General features: G+C 41.2%; 1 protein-coding gene across 1 annotated transcript in view; it reads right to left on the bottom strand.

Moving 5' to 3' along the window:
* Nucleotides 1-16556, bottom strand: part of LOC139749115 (alanine--glyoxylate aminotransferase 2, mitochondrial) — a 136264-nt gene extending 119708 nt beyond the window's left edge. The window contains exon 1 of the mRNA XM_071662707.1: nucleotides 16216-16556. Coding sequence (XP_071518808.1) covers nucleotides 16216-16255 — 40 coding nt within the window. The 5' untranslated portion in view covers nucleotides 16256-16556. The remainder of the gene's footprint in view (nucleotides 1-16215) is intronic.
* Nucleotides 16557-17175: the final 619 nt, after the last annotated feature.

The following is a 17175-nucleotide window of genomic DNA, read 5'->3' as shown; positions in this document are numbered from 1 at the left end:
GCAGATTGAGTGACTATTCTGAAGGATTGGTAAATGTGTTTAATGACAGAGTGGCAGATGTAGGGGGTTTTGGTTGAGGTGGTATGCGAAGTGAGTCTTGGAGAGTGATTTGGTGAAAGCCTTGCGGAAAATGATATGCAGCAAGGCGACTGGAGCAGATAGTATTGCAATTTAATTTGTTGAGAAAAGGGGGTGACTGTGTTGCTTATTGTTTGGTAAGGATATTCAGTCTATGCATGGATCATGGTGAGGTGCCTGAGGACTGGCGGAATGCATGTATAGTGCCAGTGTAAAAAGGCAAGGGGGATAAGGTGAGTGGTTGAACTACGGAGGTATAAGTTTGTTAAGTATACCTAGTAAGATGTATGGAAGGGTACTGACTGAGAGAGAGAAGGCATGTACAAAACATCAGATTGGAGAGCAGTGTTGTTTCAATAGTGGTAGAGGATGTGTGGTTCACGTGTTTGCTTTGAAGAATGCGTGCATGAGATACGTCGATAAATATACGGATTTGTATGTGGCATTTATGTATCTGGAGAAGGCATATGATAAGGTTGACAGAGATGCTTTGTGGAAGTCCTTAATTATAGACGCTGTAGGAGACAAGCTGCCAGAAGCAGTGAGAAGTTTCTATCAAGGAGAGTGAATGGTTCCCAATGCAGGTCGGTCTGCATTAATTTGTTTATGGATGGGATGGCGAGGAAGGCAAATGCAAGAGTCTTGTAGAGAGGGGAGAGTATGCAGTGTATGGGCGATGAGAGGGCCTGTGAAGTGAGTCAGGTGCTGTTTGATGATATACAGCACTAGTGGCAGATTCGAGAGAGAATCTGCACAAGTTGGTGACTGAGTCTGGAACAATGTGTGAAAGGAGAATGTTGAGACTGAATGTGAAAAAAGTAAGGTTATTACATTCAGCAGGTTAAGGAATACGTTAGTCAGGATGTAAATTTGAACGGAGAAAAATTGGAGGCGTAATGATTTTAGGTGTCTGGGAACGAACATGGCAGCGAATGGAACCATGGAAGCGGAAATGAGTCATAGGGTGGGGGGAGGGGGCGATGGTTCTGGGAACTCTGAAGAGAGAACGTTATCTGGGAGGGCAAAAATGGGTATGAGTGAAGGAACAGCCCGACCAATAATATATGGTTATGAGGCATGGGCTATTAACAGACTTGTTCGGAGAGGTGGATGTGTAGGAAATAAAATGTCTGAGGACATGTGGTGTGAGGTGGTTTGATCGAGTATGAAACGAAAGGGTAAGAGATTTGTAGTAATAATCAGTGTGGTAAGAGAGTAGAAAAGGGTGTGTTGAAATGCTCTGGACATATGGAGAGAATAAGTGAGGAAAGGTTGATAAAGAGGATTTATGTCAGAAGTGAGAGGGACAGGGAGGACGGGGAAACCAAATTGGAGATGAAGTGAAGAATTTTTGAGCGATCGAAGCCTGAACATGCAGGAGGGTGAAAGGGGTGCAGGGAATGGAGTGACTTGGAAAGATGAGGTATACTGAGGCCAACGTGCTGACAATGAACGGAACCAGGGCATGTGAAACGTCAGAGATAAACCATGGAAAGGTTTGTGGGGCCTTGATGTGGATAGGGAGCTGTGGTTTCGGTGTATCATAACGCATGACAACTCGCGTATGGATGTGAGGGGTTGTGGCCTTCATTTGTGTTTTCTGCCGCTACGTCGCTGACGCAGGGGGAAGCGATCGGGTGTTGGGGACGATGAGAATGCGTTATCTTTTATATATATATATATATATATATATATATATATATATATATATATATATATATATATATATAGTGAAAGAGAAGAGAGAGGCATTTGGACGATTTTTGCATGGAAAAAATGAAATTGAGTGGGAGACGTATAAAAGAAAGAGACAGGAGGTCAAGAGAAAGGTGCAAGAGGTGAAAAAAAGGGCAAATGAGAGTTGGGGTGAGAGAGTATCATCAAATTTTAGGGAGAATAAAAAGATGTTCTGGAAGGAGGTAAATAAAGTGCGTAAGACAAGGGAGCAAATGGGAACTTCAGTGAAGGGCGCAAATGGGGAGGTGATAACAAGTAGTGGTGATGTGAGAAGGAGATGGAGTGAGTATTTTGAAGGTTTGTTGAATGTGTTTGATGATAGAGTGGCAGATATAGGGTGTTTTGGTCGAGGTGGTGTGCAAAGTGCGAGGGTTAGGGAAAATGAGTTGGTAAACAGAGAAGAGGTAGTAAAAGCTTTGCGGAAGATGAAAGCCGGCAAGGCAGCAGGTTTGGATGGTATTGCAGTGGAATTTATTAAAAAGGGGGGTGACTGTATTGTTGACTGGTTGGTAAGGTTATTTAATGTATGTATGACTCATGGTGAGGTGCCTGAGGATTGGCGGAATGCGTGCATAGTGCCATTGTACAAAGGCAAAGGGGATAAGAGTGAGTGCTCAAATTACAGAGGTATAAGTTTGTTGAGTATTCCGGGCTAATTATATGGGAGGGTATTGATTGAGAGGGTGAAGGCATGTACAGAGCATCAGATTGGGGAAGAACAGTGTGGTTTCAGAAGTGGTAGAGGATGTGTGGATCAGGTGTTTGCTTTGAAGAATGTATGTGAGAAATACTTAGAAAAGCAAATGGATTTGTATGTAGCATTTATGGATCTGGAGAAGGCATATGATAGAGTTGATAGAGATGCTCTGTGGAAGGTATTAAGAACATATGGTGTGGGAGGAAAGTTGTTAGAAGCAGTGAAAAGTTTTTATCAAGGATGTAAGGCATGTGTACGTGTAGGAAGAGAGGAAAGTGATTGGTTCTCAGTGAATGTAGGTTTGCGGCAGGGGTGTGTGATGTCTCCATGGTTGTTTAATTTGTTTATGGATGGGGTTGTTAGGGAGGTGAATGCAAGAGTTTTGGAAAGAGGGGCAAGTATGAAGTCTGTTGGGGATGAGAGAGTTTGGGAAGTGAGTCAGTTGTTGTTCGCTGATGATACAGCGCTGGTGGCTGATTCATGTGAGAAACTGCAGAAGCTGGTGACTGAGTTTGGTAAAGTGTGTGAAAGAAGAAAGTTAAGAGTAAATGTGAATAAGAGCAAGGTTATTAGGTACAGTAGGGTTGAGGGTCAATTCAACTGGGAGGTGAGTTTGAATGGAGAAAAGCTGGAGGAAGTGAAGTGTTTTAGATATCTGGGAGTGGATCTGGCAGCGGATGGAACCATGGAAGCGGAAGTGGATCATAGGGTGGGGGAGGGGGCGAAAATTCTGGGAGCCTTGAAGAATGTGTGGAAGTCGAGAACATTATCTCGGAAAGCAAAAATGGGTATGTTTGAAGGAATAGTGGTTCCAACAATGTTGTATGGTTGCGAGGCGTGGACTATGGATAGAGTTGTGCGCAGGAGGATGGATGTGCTGGAAATGAGATGTTTGAGGACAATGTGTGGTGTGAGGTGGTTTGATCGAGTAAGTAACGTAAGGGTAAGAGAGATGTGTGGAAATAAAAAGAGCGTGGTTGAGAGAACAGAAGAGGGTGTTTTGAAATGGTTTGGTCACATGGAGAGAATGAGTGAGGAAAGATTGACCAAGAGGATATATGTGTCGGAGGTGGAGGGAACGAGGAGAAGAGGGAGACCAAATTGGAGGTGGAAAGATGGATTGAAAAAGATTTTGTGTGATCGGGGCCTGAACATGCAGGAGGGTGAAAGGAGGGCAAAGAATAGAGTGAATTGGAGCGATGTGGTATACCGGGGTTGACGTGCTGTCAGTGGATTGAATCAAGGCATGTGTATGGGGGTGGATTGGGCCATTTCTTTCGTCTGTTTCCTTGCGCTACCTCGCAAACGCGGGAGACAGCGGCAAAAAAAAAAAAAAAAAAAAAAAAAAAAATATATATATATATATATATATATATATATATATATATATATATATATATATATATATATATATATATATATATATATATATATGCTGTTTTCTGTGGGGCAAGGTGGCGTAGGAAATGGATGAAGGCGGACAAGTATGAATATGTACATACGTATGTGAGCGTATATGCACATATATGTGTATGACAGTGGATGTGCTTTCCTTCGTCTGTTTCTTGGCGCTGCCTCGCTAACACGGGAAACAGCAATCAAGTACGAAATTCTCTCTCTCTCTCTCTCTCTCTCTCTCTCTCTCTCTCTCTCTCTCTCTCTCTATATATATATATATATATATATATATATATATATATATATATATATATATATATATATATATATATATATTTTTTTTATACTTTGTCGCTGTCTCCCGCGTTTGCGAGGTAGCGCAAGGAAACAGACGAAAGAAATGGCCCAACCCCCCCCATACACATGTATATACATACGTCCACACACGCAAATATACATACCTACACAGCTTTCCATGGTTTACCCCAGACGCTTCACATGCCTTGATTCAATCCACTGACAGCACGTCAACCCCGGTATACCACATCGCTCCAATTCACTCTATTCCTTGCCCTCCTTTCACCCTCCTGCATGTTCAGGCCCCGATCACACAAAATCTTTTTCACTCCATCTTTCCACCTCCAATTTGGTCTCCCTCTTCTCCTCGTTCCCTCCACCTCCGACACATATATCCTCTTGGTCAATCTTTCCTCACTCATTCTCTCCATGTGCCCAAACCACTTCAAAACACCCTCTTCTGCTCTCTCAACCACGCTCTTTTTATTTCCACACATCTCTCTTACCCTTACGTTACTCACTCGATCAAACCACCTCACACCACACATTGTCCTCAAACATCTCATTTCCAGCACATCCATCCTCCTGCGCACAACTCTATCCATAGCCCAAGCCTCGCAACCATACAACATTGTTGGAACCACTATTCCTTCAAACATACCCATTTTTGCTTTCCGAGATAATGTTCTCGACTTCCACACATTCTTCAAGGCCCCCAGAATTTTCGCCCCCTCCCCCACCCTATGATCCACTTCCGCTTCCATGGTTCCATCCGCTGCCAGATCCACTCCCAGATATCTAAAACACTTCACTTCCTCCAGTTTTTCTCCATTCAAACTCACCTCCCAACTGACTTGACCCTCAACCCTACTGTACCTAATAACCTTGCTCTTATTCACATTTACTCTTAACTTTCTTCTTCCACACACTTTACCAAACTCAGTCACCAGCTTCTGCAGTTTCTCACATGAATCAGCCACCAGCGCTGTATCATCAGCGAACAACAACTGACTCACTTCCCAAGCTCTCTCATCCCCAACAGACTTCATACTTGCCCCTCTTTCCAAAACTCTTGCATTTACCTCCCTAACAACCCCATCCATAAACAAATTAAACAACCATGGAGACATCACACACCCCTGCCGCAAACCTACATTCACTGAGAACCAATCACTTTCCTCTCTTCCTACACGTACACATGCCTTACATCCTCGATAAAAACTTTTCACTGCTTCTAACAACTTTCCTCCCACACCATATATTCTTAATACCTTCCACAGAGCATCTCTATCAACTCTATCATATGCCTTCTCCAGATCCATAAATGCTACATACAAATCCATTTGCTTTTCTAAGTATTTCTCACATACATTCTTCAAAGCAAACACCTGATCCACACATCCTCTACCACTTCTGAAACCACACTGCTCTTCCCCAATCTGATGCTCTGTACATGCCTTCACCCTCTCAATCAATACCCTCCCATATAATTTACCAGGAATACTCAACAAACTTATACCTCTGTAATTTGAGCACTCACTCTTATCCCCTTTGCCTTTGTACAATGGCACTATGCACGCATTCCGCCAATCCTCAGGCACCTCACCATGAGTCATACATACATTAAATAACCTTACCAACCAGTCAACAATATAGTCACCCCCTTTTTTAATAAATTCCACTGCAATACCATCCAAACCTGCTGCCTTGCCGGCTTTCATCTTTCGCAAAGCTTTCACTACCTCTAATATATATATATATATATATATATATATATATATATATATATATATATATATATATATATATATACACATAAAAGGGAAGAGGAAATGTGCTGTTTCCGTTCATACGCGTGCGGCTTGTGGTAGGCGGGTATGATTTCGGGTACAGAATGAAAGCATTTACCCGTCACTGTTAAAAAGCTAAGTGAGATTGGGGACGGTGACAACTCTGCACACTACCAGTCTGATAAGATATGGTGATGGAGGTCAGAGTGTCCGCTGGTCTGGTTAACGATCTCACATACGTCTAGGGAAGTGTGCGCTAGTTGACTGATGACGTACGTATCTTGGTACGGGCGATATCAGCGTCTCATCTGCTTAGAAATTACTAGTCTAACGTCCTGGGACTGGGAGCAGCCGTGGTATTGTGTGCCGTAGTATTACCTAAATAGTACCGCGGATAATGCAACCCACAGACCTCTCCAAGGTCACTATATGACACATGAGGCTTCTACAATTACCCGCCTCCCCACCACCACCACCACTACTTCCACGACTACATTCACCACCACCACTACCAAACTCACCATCACTAACGCTAAAACTACCATCGCTAGCAGTTCCACCGCCATTCACCCTCACCACTCTCATAATCATCACTACAACTAAAACCATCATCGATGGCACCACCACCACCATCACATGCACCACCATCATATGCACCACCATCACATGCACCACCAACACCACCATCACATGCACCACCAACACCACCATTGCCACTGTCATCATCACCAGCACCATCATCACTATCATCAACACTTGCACCGTCACCACTATCATCATTACCTGCAACACCACCGTCATCGTTAGCACCACTATCAACAATGAAATCACTCGTACCACCATCACTATCATCATCATCTTGCCTAGCACCACCTTCATCATCATCACCAGCACCACCACTTGAACTACCATCGTGACGGTCATAACTGTTATCAGCACAATCATAACTATCACCACAATCATAACTATCACCACCATCATCACTGTAATTGGCATCACCATAACTGGCACCATCAGCATCATCACAATAACTGGCACCACCAGCGTCACCATAAACTGGCACCATCATCATCATAACTGACACCACCATAATCATAACTGGCACCATCATCATCATAACTGGCACCATCAACATCATCATAACGCACTATCAACATCATAACTGGCACCATCAACATCACCATTTATGTGTTGGTGATGATGTTGATGGTGCGTTATGATGTTGGTGCCAGTTCTGGTGATGATACACAATCTTATCAATAAACAGAGAATTTGAAGCAGGTAAATCAAGATTATCCAAGACATCAACCAAATAGTCTAATCAACTGGAACTTTTATGAACAAGGACGAAACAAAACTTAGCGATCTGAAATCAAAATCAACGTGGATATCATTAAGCTTGTTAAATAAATCTACATTGTTCATGACAATAATTAGATACATTACCAACTAGTGGGCTTAATTAAGAAACTAACCATTTTGATCATTTATATGTGATTGAGCCCAATGAACTCACTATGGGTCTTGCAGGAGAGTTCGGCTCCATATATGTATGGAGTTATCAAAACACACAAGCTAAACTTTCCAGCAAGACTCATAGCGAGTCCAGTGGGCTTAACCACATATAAATTATCAAATGGTTAGTTTCTTTATCAAACCCATTAGATAGTAAGATATCAAATTCAAACATCGTGAACAATGTAGATTTAGCTACCAAGCTAACAATCTTAATGATAACCATGTTGATTTTAATTTCAAACTAGTAAATTTTGATGTTTCATCCTTGTTCACAAAAGTTCCAAATGATGATCTCTCAGAAGATTTGGTTGATGTCTTGGATAATCTTGAATCACTTGTTTCAAATTCTGCATTAACTGAATTGATAAAATTGTGTATAAAAGACTGTATTTCAATTTAATGGAGAATATCATACTCTAAAATTTGTTATGGCGATGGATAACCCTCTTTCACCAATATTAAGTAATCTTTCCATGGAATTCTTTGAAACAAAATTACTGAGGGATATCTTACCCTCTAAGGCAATTTGCTTTAGGTAAGTAAAAGTTCTTTGTGTCTGGCCAACAAAGGAAAATTGACAAATATTTCTCCCTTTACTTAATACCTTCTATCAAATTTAATGTGGAAGTGGAAAATAATGGTATATTACCATATTTATATTGCACGATCCATAGGGGTAGAAACATAGTTAAGTTTAGCATACACAGAAAACCCACCAATGTTAGTTCTTATATTCACTATTTCTCAGCTCATGAATTAAACTATCATCGTTCCAGTCGGTGTTCCTTAGTGGATTATACATATGCAGTCTGGAATTCACTGATTTGAGTTTAAAAAGATATATTCTATTGTATCCAAGTTAAAGTATCCTAGATCTTTCATTGATAATTCCCTTAAGTTGGCAAAGGAATCATTATATAGAGTTAAACTCAAACCTCCCCTTCATACCAAGAATATTTTAGCTCTCCCTTTTAGTGATAATTTTACATTACTTCCCAGGTTGTTTAAATCCTTAAATGTAAATGTAGCCTTCAACAATGACAGTACTATAAAGCTTTATAATGAAAAAAAAAAAAAAAGTCTGCGACTGTGTTTACAGAATCCCTGTAAAAAATTTAATGTTTTATGTGCGGAGACGAGTAAGGATCTTTATGTTAGACTTAAGCAACATAAATATAGTACTAAGAACAAGAATCAAATGCTTTGTTTGATTGTTAAAAAGCAAACCACTGAACTGACCGGAGTAACGCTAATTCAACTATTTACTCTAACTCCTTTACAACGAGAAAAATATCATTGAATCTTCTATTATTAAATACGTAAGGAATTGTTACATCAATATTAAAGAATGTCTGTACAAACCTGATAGCTTTGTCGTAGGCAAAATATGTAAACAGTTCCCTTCCCTGTCCACATAAAAATTCTATGACAAGCATGTTGCCAGACTCGAACACCAACCCGAACAGCACCATCCGGTAACACTTGTTTACCAATGGCATCTTAGCTCGTCTCCTCCTTGTACATCAACTGATTGTTCTACGTATTCTATCTCAATCTTGTATCTCCCCTGACGATGTGTTCATTACAACAAGAGAGCGCATTTGGGAACTTGTGTTTCACTTTACTTTTGGATATCAGCATGTACTAGAACACGCACACCACTGTGACCTCTTGCAATTATATATATATATATATATATATATATATATATATATATATATATATATATATATATATATATATATATATATATATATATACGAATGAAGTGCACATGAACGCGCCCCTTCATAGAACATACAAACCTCCAACAGCCAGGATCGAACCCGGGACCCCTGTGCCACAGGTGGGAATGCTAGGCCCATAGCCTAGCGGATGCATTCTTAGACCCATAGCCTAGTGTCTACTACCATTCCTAGGCCCATAACCTAGCGATAGTATTCCCGCCTGTGGCACAGGGGTCCCGGGTTCGATCCTGGCTGTTGAAGGTCTGTATGTTGTATGTATACATATTGTGCTTTTATGCGCCGAAAAAGAGAAATTGCTCAGATTAATGTTCAAACATGGATTACAATAGTATGAATAATTATGAAATGGCCTCCCCACAGGTCTCATGATATCTCATTTCCACGTCACTAGCTAGAGTTGATGTAGCTTCTGCTGTCAAGAAATTTGAAGACCCGATTGGCTAAATGTGACATCATCCGGCATCATGATGGTTATTGCATCACCATAGTTCAGAAGACTATGTCGAGATAAGTTCTGATCACGATTAATTTCACTAATGGCTCTCGTGCAGACAAGTCCTAACCCAAGTATTTGAACGATGAGGATGAAATAACCTTCTTCATGAACGACCCATTCACCTGGTACACACACACACACACACACACACACCGTCAACTACATTTTAGGCTTCACTGGCTTGCATATTTTTTTTTTTTTTTTGCTGAATTTGTTGAACATATCTTTGCAAGAATATTAAGTGTGCATAGTGACTGCAAACGAGACAGATGCAGGTATTCCAAGGAAACCATGATGTGTCCAAACGAGTGTTGTGCAAGGTTCTCGAATTTCCTTCTTTTCAATGACTGGTTGCTCAAAGGTGAGGAAGGGAAGGAGGAACACAAGGTTGGTGCTCAGACCACACTGAGAATCATTGTTGGTGAGATCATATGGCGCTTGTCTGACAAGAAAAATGCCTTTGATGGATAATTTGGCAAACAAAAATCATGAACTGTGAATTCAGAGCCCGTCTGTAGCGTTAGAAGATATTACTGACAACGATCACCCTGCCAAGCAAGAATTAAGAGAACTAATGAATTACAGCGTCATGCCACATCGTGTCCTCCGCGACCACGAGTTGCAATTCTAGGTGACCTAAGATGAAAAAACACCCAAAGTTATTACGCACCACATTAATCCCTCATCCCGTGTCATAATATACTACTGAGATGCAGGCACGTCCACTTTTGTAACTAATGCTACATATAGAAATCTTTGCAGTTAGCATGACTTCCGAAAGGGAGTGCGCGGACCAAGGTATACTTGGTAAGGTACATCAAATACATCATATATCAAATAAGATTGGAAAACGTTGATCTAAAAGATGCCGATGCAGAGTATTCATTGCTTTGTTGTCCTATCCTTGGCAATGTTTTAGTATATGGTTTTATACTATATTTCTACTAATGAATAAATCAAGACAACGATCAAAGACATAAACCGAAAGCCTAGGCCCATCCAGGGCTGTGGGAGTAAAGACCTCCAAAGACGTCACCAGGTAAGCATCAGGCATAGGCACTATTACCAGCAATAGCACCACCATTTTCAGCAAAACGAAAGACAACTTACGTTACCAACAGCACCACAGTCACTAATATCAACACCATTAAGCACACAATCACGATCAACACTCATAGTACAAACAACTAACACCATCCTCGTAACAACAGATACGTAAAAACAATGGGTAACAGTTACTTGGGTTTAAAGCCACCGTTGCAACGAATCTTTTGTATGACCACCACAGCAGCGGACATGGTTGTGCAGCAGCCTCAGCAGTAACAGGTCTGTTGGTTGGATAGCTACCTCAGCAACGGATCCGTTGGTTGAATAGCCATAGCAGAACTGATCTTCTTCGTTTAAACTACATTAAGGTATGCCTTGGATATATAACCATAGCAGTGGGTTTGTTTGGTCATAGAGCTACAGCAATAACGGGTCTGTTGTACAGTTACACAACGGGTCTTTCGGTTGTATAATAATAACAACAACAGGTTGTTGAATGTATAGCTATTACCTACACCACCACCACCACCTAGAAGAACATCCTCTGACATCGCATCACCAACCAGCATCACAACAAGACGCATCAAACATCATGGCTCCTCGACCTTGAACGAGATTATAAACTCTATGACATAATAAGATAAGGTTGGCAGGACCGAGTGTGCGAGGGGCTTGTAAGGGAGGGAGGGAGGCAGACCTCAACGGTCTAACTAGTATTTATTTATTTACTTATTTTGCTTTGTCGCTGTCTCCCGCGTTAGCGAGGTAGCGCAAGGAAACAGACGAAAGAATGGACCAACCCACCCACATACACATGTATATACATACACGTCCACACACGTAAATATACATACCTATACATCTCAACGTATAAATATATATATACAGAGACATATACATACATACCCATGTACATAATTCATACTATCTGCCCTTATTCATTCCCATCGCCACCCCGCCACACATGAAATAACAACCCCCTTCCCCCGCATGTGCGCGGGGTAGCGCTAGGAAAAGACAACAAAGGCCACATTCGTTCACACTCAGTCTCTACCTGTCATGTATAATGCACCGAAACCACAGCTCCCTTTCGGCCCCACAGAACTTTCCATGGTTTACCCCAGACGCTTCACATGCCCTGGTTCAATCCATTGACAGCACATCGACCCCGGTATACCACATCGTTCAAATTCACTACATTCCTTGCACGACTTTCACCCTCCTGCATGTTCAGGCCCCGATCACTCAAATTTTTTTTCACTCCATCTTTCCACCTCCAATTTGGTCTCCCACTTCTCGTTCCCTCCATCTCTGACACATATATCCTCTTGGTCAATCTTTCCTCACTCATTCTTTCCATATGGCCAAACCATTTCAAAACACCCTCTTCTGCTCTCTCAACCACACTCTTTTTATTACCACACATCTTTCTTTCCTTTACATTACTTACTCCATCAAACCACCTCACACCACATATTATCCTCAAACATCTCATTTCCAGCACATCCACCCTTCGCACAATTCTATCCATAGCCCACGCCTCGAAACCATATAACATTGTTGGAACCACTATTCCTTCAAACATACCCATTTCTGCTTTCCGAGATAATGTTCTCGACTTCCACACATTCTTCAAGGCTCCCAGAATTTTCGCCCCCTCCCCCAACCTATGATTCACTTCCGCTTCTATGGTTCCATCCGTTGCCAAATCCACTTCCAGATATCTAAAACACTTTACTTCCTCCAGTTTTTCTCCATTCAAACTTACCTCCCAAGTGACTTGTCACTTAACCCTACTGTACCTAATAACCTTGCTCTTATTCACATTTACTCTCAGCTTTCTTCTTTCACACACTTTACCAAACTCACTCACCAGCTTTTGCAGTTTCTCACACGAATCAGCCACCAGCGCTCTATCATCAGCAAACAACAACTGACTCACTTCCCAAGCCCTCTCATCCACAACAGACTGCATACTTGCCCCTCTTTCCAAAACTCTGCATTCACCTCCCTAAAAACCCCATCCATAAAATTAAACAACCATGGAGACATCACACACCCCTACTGCACACCGACATTCAGTGAGAACCAATCGCTTTCCTCTCTTCCTACACGTACACATGCCTTACATCCTCGATAAAAACTTTTTACTGCTTCTAACAATTTGCCTCCCACACCATATATTCTTATACCTTCCACAGAGCATCTCTATCAACTCTATCATATGCCTTCTCCAAATCCATAAATGCTATATACAAATCAAATTGCTCTTCTAAGTATTTCTCACATACATTCTTCAAAGCAAACACCTGATCCACACAGCTTCAACCACTTCTGAAACAACACTGCTCTTCCCCAATCTGATGCTCTATACATGTCTTCACTCTCTCAATCAATACCCTTCATATAATTTACCAGGAATACTCAACAAACTTATACCTCTGTGATTTGAGCACTCACTCTAATCCCCTTTGCCTTTGTACAATGGCACTATGCAAGCATTCCGCCAGTCCTCAAGCACCTCACCATGAGTCATACATACATTAAATAACCTTACCAACCAGTCAACAATACAGTCACCACCTTTTTTAATAAATTCCAAACCTGCTGCCTTGTCGGCTTTCATCTTCCGCAAAGCTTTTACTACCTCTTCTTTGTTTACCAAATCATTCTCCCTAACCCTCTCACTTTGCACACCACATCGACCAAAACACCCTATATCTGCTACTCTATCATCAAACACATTCAACAAACCTTCAAAATACTCACTCCACCTCCTTCTCACATCACCACTACTTGTTATCACCTCCCCATTAGCCCCCTTCACTGAAGTTCCCATTTGTTCCCTTGTCTTACGCACTTTATTTACCTCCTTCCAAAACATCTTTTTATTCTCCCTAAAATTTAATATTCTCTCACCCCAACTCTCATTTGCCCTCTTTTTCACCTCTTGCACCTTTCTCTTGACCTGCCTCTTTCTTTTATACATCTCCCAGTCATTTGCATTATTTCCCTGCAAAAATCGTCCAAATGCCTCTCTCTTCTCTTTCACTAATAATCTTACTTCTTCATCCCACCACTCACAGCCCTTTCTAATCTGCCCACCTCCCACGCTTCTCATGCCACAAGCATCTTTTGCGCAAGCCATCACTGCTTCCCTAAATACATCTCATTCCTCCACCACTCCCCTTACCTCCTTTGTTCTCACCTTTTTCCATTCTGTACTCAGTCTCTCCTGGTACTTCCTCACACGTCTCTTTCCCAAGCTCACTTACTCTCACCACTCTCTTCACCCCAACATTCTCTCTTCTTTTCTGAAAACCTCTACAAATCTTCACCTTCGCCTCCACAAGATAATGATCAGACATCTCTCCAGTTGCACCTCTCAGCACATTAACATCCAAAAGTCTCTCTTTCGCGCGCCTATCAATTAACACGTAATCCAATAACACTCTCTGGCCATTCATCCTACTTACATACGTATACTTATATATATATATATATATATATATATATATATATATATATATATATATATATATATATATATATATATATATATATATATATCTCTCTTTTTAAGCCAGGTATTCCCAATCATCAGTCCTTTTTCAGCACACAGATCTACATGCTCTTCACCATTTCCATTTACAACACTGAACACCCAATGTACACCAATTAATCCCTCAACTGCCACATTACCCACCTTTGAATTCAAATCACCCATCACTATAACCCGGTCTCGTGCATCAAAACTACTAACACACTCACTCAGCTGCTCCCAAAACACTTGCCTCTCATGATCTTTCTTCTCATGCCCAGGTGCATATGCACCAATGATCACCCATCTCTCTCCATCCATTTTCAGTTCTACCCATATCAATCTAGAGTTTACTTTCTTACACTCTAACACATACTTCCACCACTCCTGTTTCAGGAGTATTGCTACTCCTTCCCTTGCTCTTGTCCTCTCACTAACCCATGACTTTACTCCCAAGACATTCCCAAACCACTCTTCCCCTTTACCCTTGAGCTTCGTTTCACTCAGAGCCAAAACATCCAGGTTCCTTTCCTCAAGCATACTACCTATCTCTCCTTTTTTCTCATCTTGGTTACATCCACAATTTGCTTTGGTAACTGTAAACCAAACAGTTCCTTTCTGTGGTGACTAAACAGACCCGTCGTTGCAATCAACAGATGTGTTGTTGTGGTAAGTATCAGCAGTTTCGTGGTCGTTGTACCGTTATAACCAACAAATCCATTGTGGTGCATGGATAACCAACAAGTCTGTTGTTATGATGACAGCATAATCAACAAATCTGTTTTTCCTCTGAGAATCTGAATAATAGATCTGTTATGGTGATCATTCAGGCAATGCATCAGTTGCAACCATTCTCATAATACCAACAGATCCATTTCAGAGTTCACCAACCAACAGATCCATTATTCCGGTGAACATGACTCCAGAGCTATTGTTATGATGTATGAACAACCAAGAGATTCTTTACTGCTTTGGCAATACAATTACCAGACCCATTACAGCTGTAGCTATACAATCAACAACCTGTTGATGTTGTTTTATACAACCAAAGGACCCGTTGTGTAGCTGTACAACAGACCAGTTATTGCTGTAGCTCTACGACCAAAGAAAACCACTGCTATGGTTTTATATCCAAGGCATCCATCCGTTAACGTAGTTTAAACAACGAAGATCGGTTCTGCTATGGCTATACAACCAACGGATCCGTTGCTGAGGCAGCTATCCAACCAACAGACCTGTTAATGCTGAGGCTACACAACCAACATGTCCGCTGCTGTGGTGGTCATAGAAAAGATTCGTTGCAACGGTGGCTTTAAACCCAAGTTATCCATTGTTATTGTGTATCTGTAGTTGCGTTCACCGAACAATATTCTGTTGCTCATCGAATGTCATAACTGAAAGATTCGTTGATTAGGTGCACCTATACAAATAACATATTCTGTTGCTCATCGAATGTCATAACTGAAAGATTCGTTGATTAGGTGCACCTATACAAATAACAGAGAAGTTGCTGTTGTGAATTTACAATCGAAAGTTCCATAATGTGCTGTTGTGAGTTTACAATCGAAGGTTCCATAAAGATCTTTTGATTATACAGTTACTAAACATCAAAATCCTCAGAAAAACTGACAACAGATCCTTAGCTGTCAAGAATTCATCCTTTGTTTTATTGACATTTTACAGTTTTATCCTCCTTTGTTTTATTGACGTTTTACAGTTTTAAAGTGTTGATACTTCATGTATATTCAGTTCATAATACTACTGATAACATAAAAAAAGCATTTCAACATTATTTTCACCAAGAACATATCTGAACACATCCTAATATTCTCTAATCACAAAATTCAAGTACATAGGACACAACTCACCATTCTGGAGATAAGGCCGAGGAAGGCAGCAGCGGTACATCTTGTTCACTCAGTGTCCAACCTAACAATGTATCACACTGAACGAAAACCAAACACGCGGCAGGGCAAAGTTAGACTGTGATTGGTCGAAACTTTTCTCTCGCGCATGCATCCTCCTCTTTGCTTTCAGCCAATTAAACTTTGCCTAATCCAACCACAATATGTTGGGCGTGGTCACCATAAGTCTGAACCTTCATAAATGCTACTTAACGTAGGCAGTGTTCCATATCTCAGCGATTAATGCTTATTAAAACAAGTCGAAACGTAGTTGACACTGCGTACCCTACGTTACTCCGTCTGATACAGTGTTGCCAACTGTACTTAATGCAAATCGCTATGGTGGCCTTCAAAGTGAGTCATATTCAGTGAAAATCCGCAAGATTTTATATAATTCATGAAATGCATTTCAGGGCCTGCAATTACTGTACATTATATATCTATTAATAATAACCACATCAGCCACTGCAACTATCGCTGAAGCACCTTTACTACTTTGTGTTCAAGCTGGTGTAATATAAACATCGTGTCCCAAAACAACTGTGCCATAATAGTTGTTATATCAAAGGAATGACAACATTACTCTTTATTCGACTGAGACGTCTCCAATTCCCTTTAAGGATAGCTTTTCCTCCCAGACCGCCTTCATGACCTGAACTTCATAGATAAGTGTACCACTCCAGTACCTGAAGTCTTGGCCATGTGACACCACACCCCTGCTGTCCTTAGAGCGCCTCCTTCGTCGGTAAAGTCCCGACGTTTGATTTTTTTGCAGCTTTCCTTGTAGTGCTTGATCTTCGACGTCCACCTTCGTCAGGACTTTGGTGAGACACCGCCTCCGCCCGTCAGGAGCAGCAGCTGTAATAACAAGGTACTTACGGGCCACATCCACAGCACTCCTGCAACCCCAAGCACAAACCGGCA

The sequence above is a fragment of the Panulirus ornatus genome, chromosome 6 (genome assembly GCF_036320965.1).
Source record: "Panulirus ornatus isolate Po-2019 chromosome 6, ASM3632096v1, whole genome shotgun sequence".
NCBI classification, from domain to species: Eukaryota; Metazoa; Arthropoda; class Malacostraca; order Decapoda; family Palinuridae; genus Panulirus; species Panulirus ornatus.
Note: the sequence above shows the minus strand (reverse complement) of the source record. Positions and strands in the feature narration are given on the sequence as shown.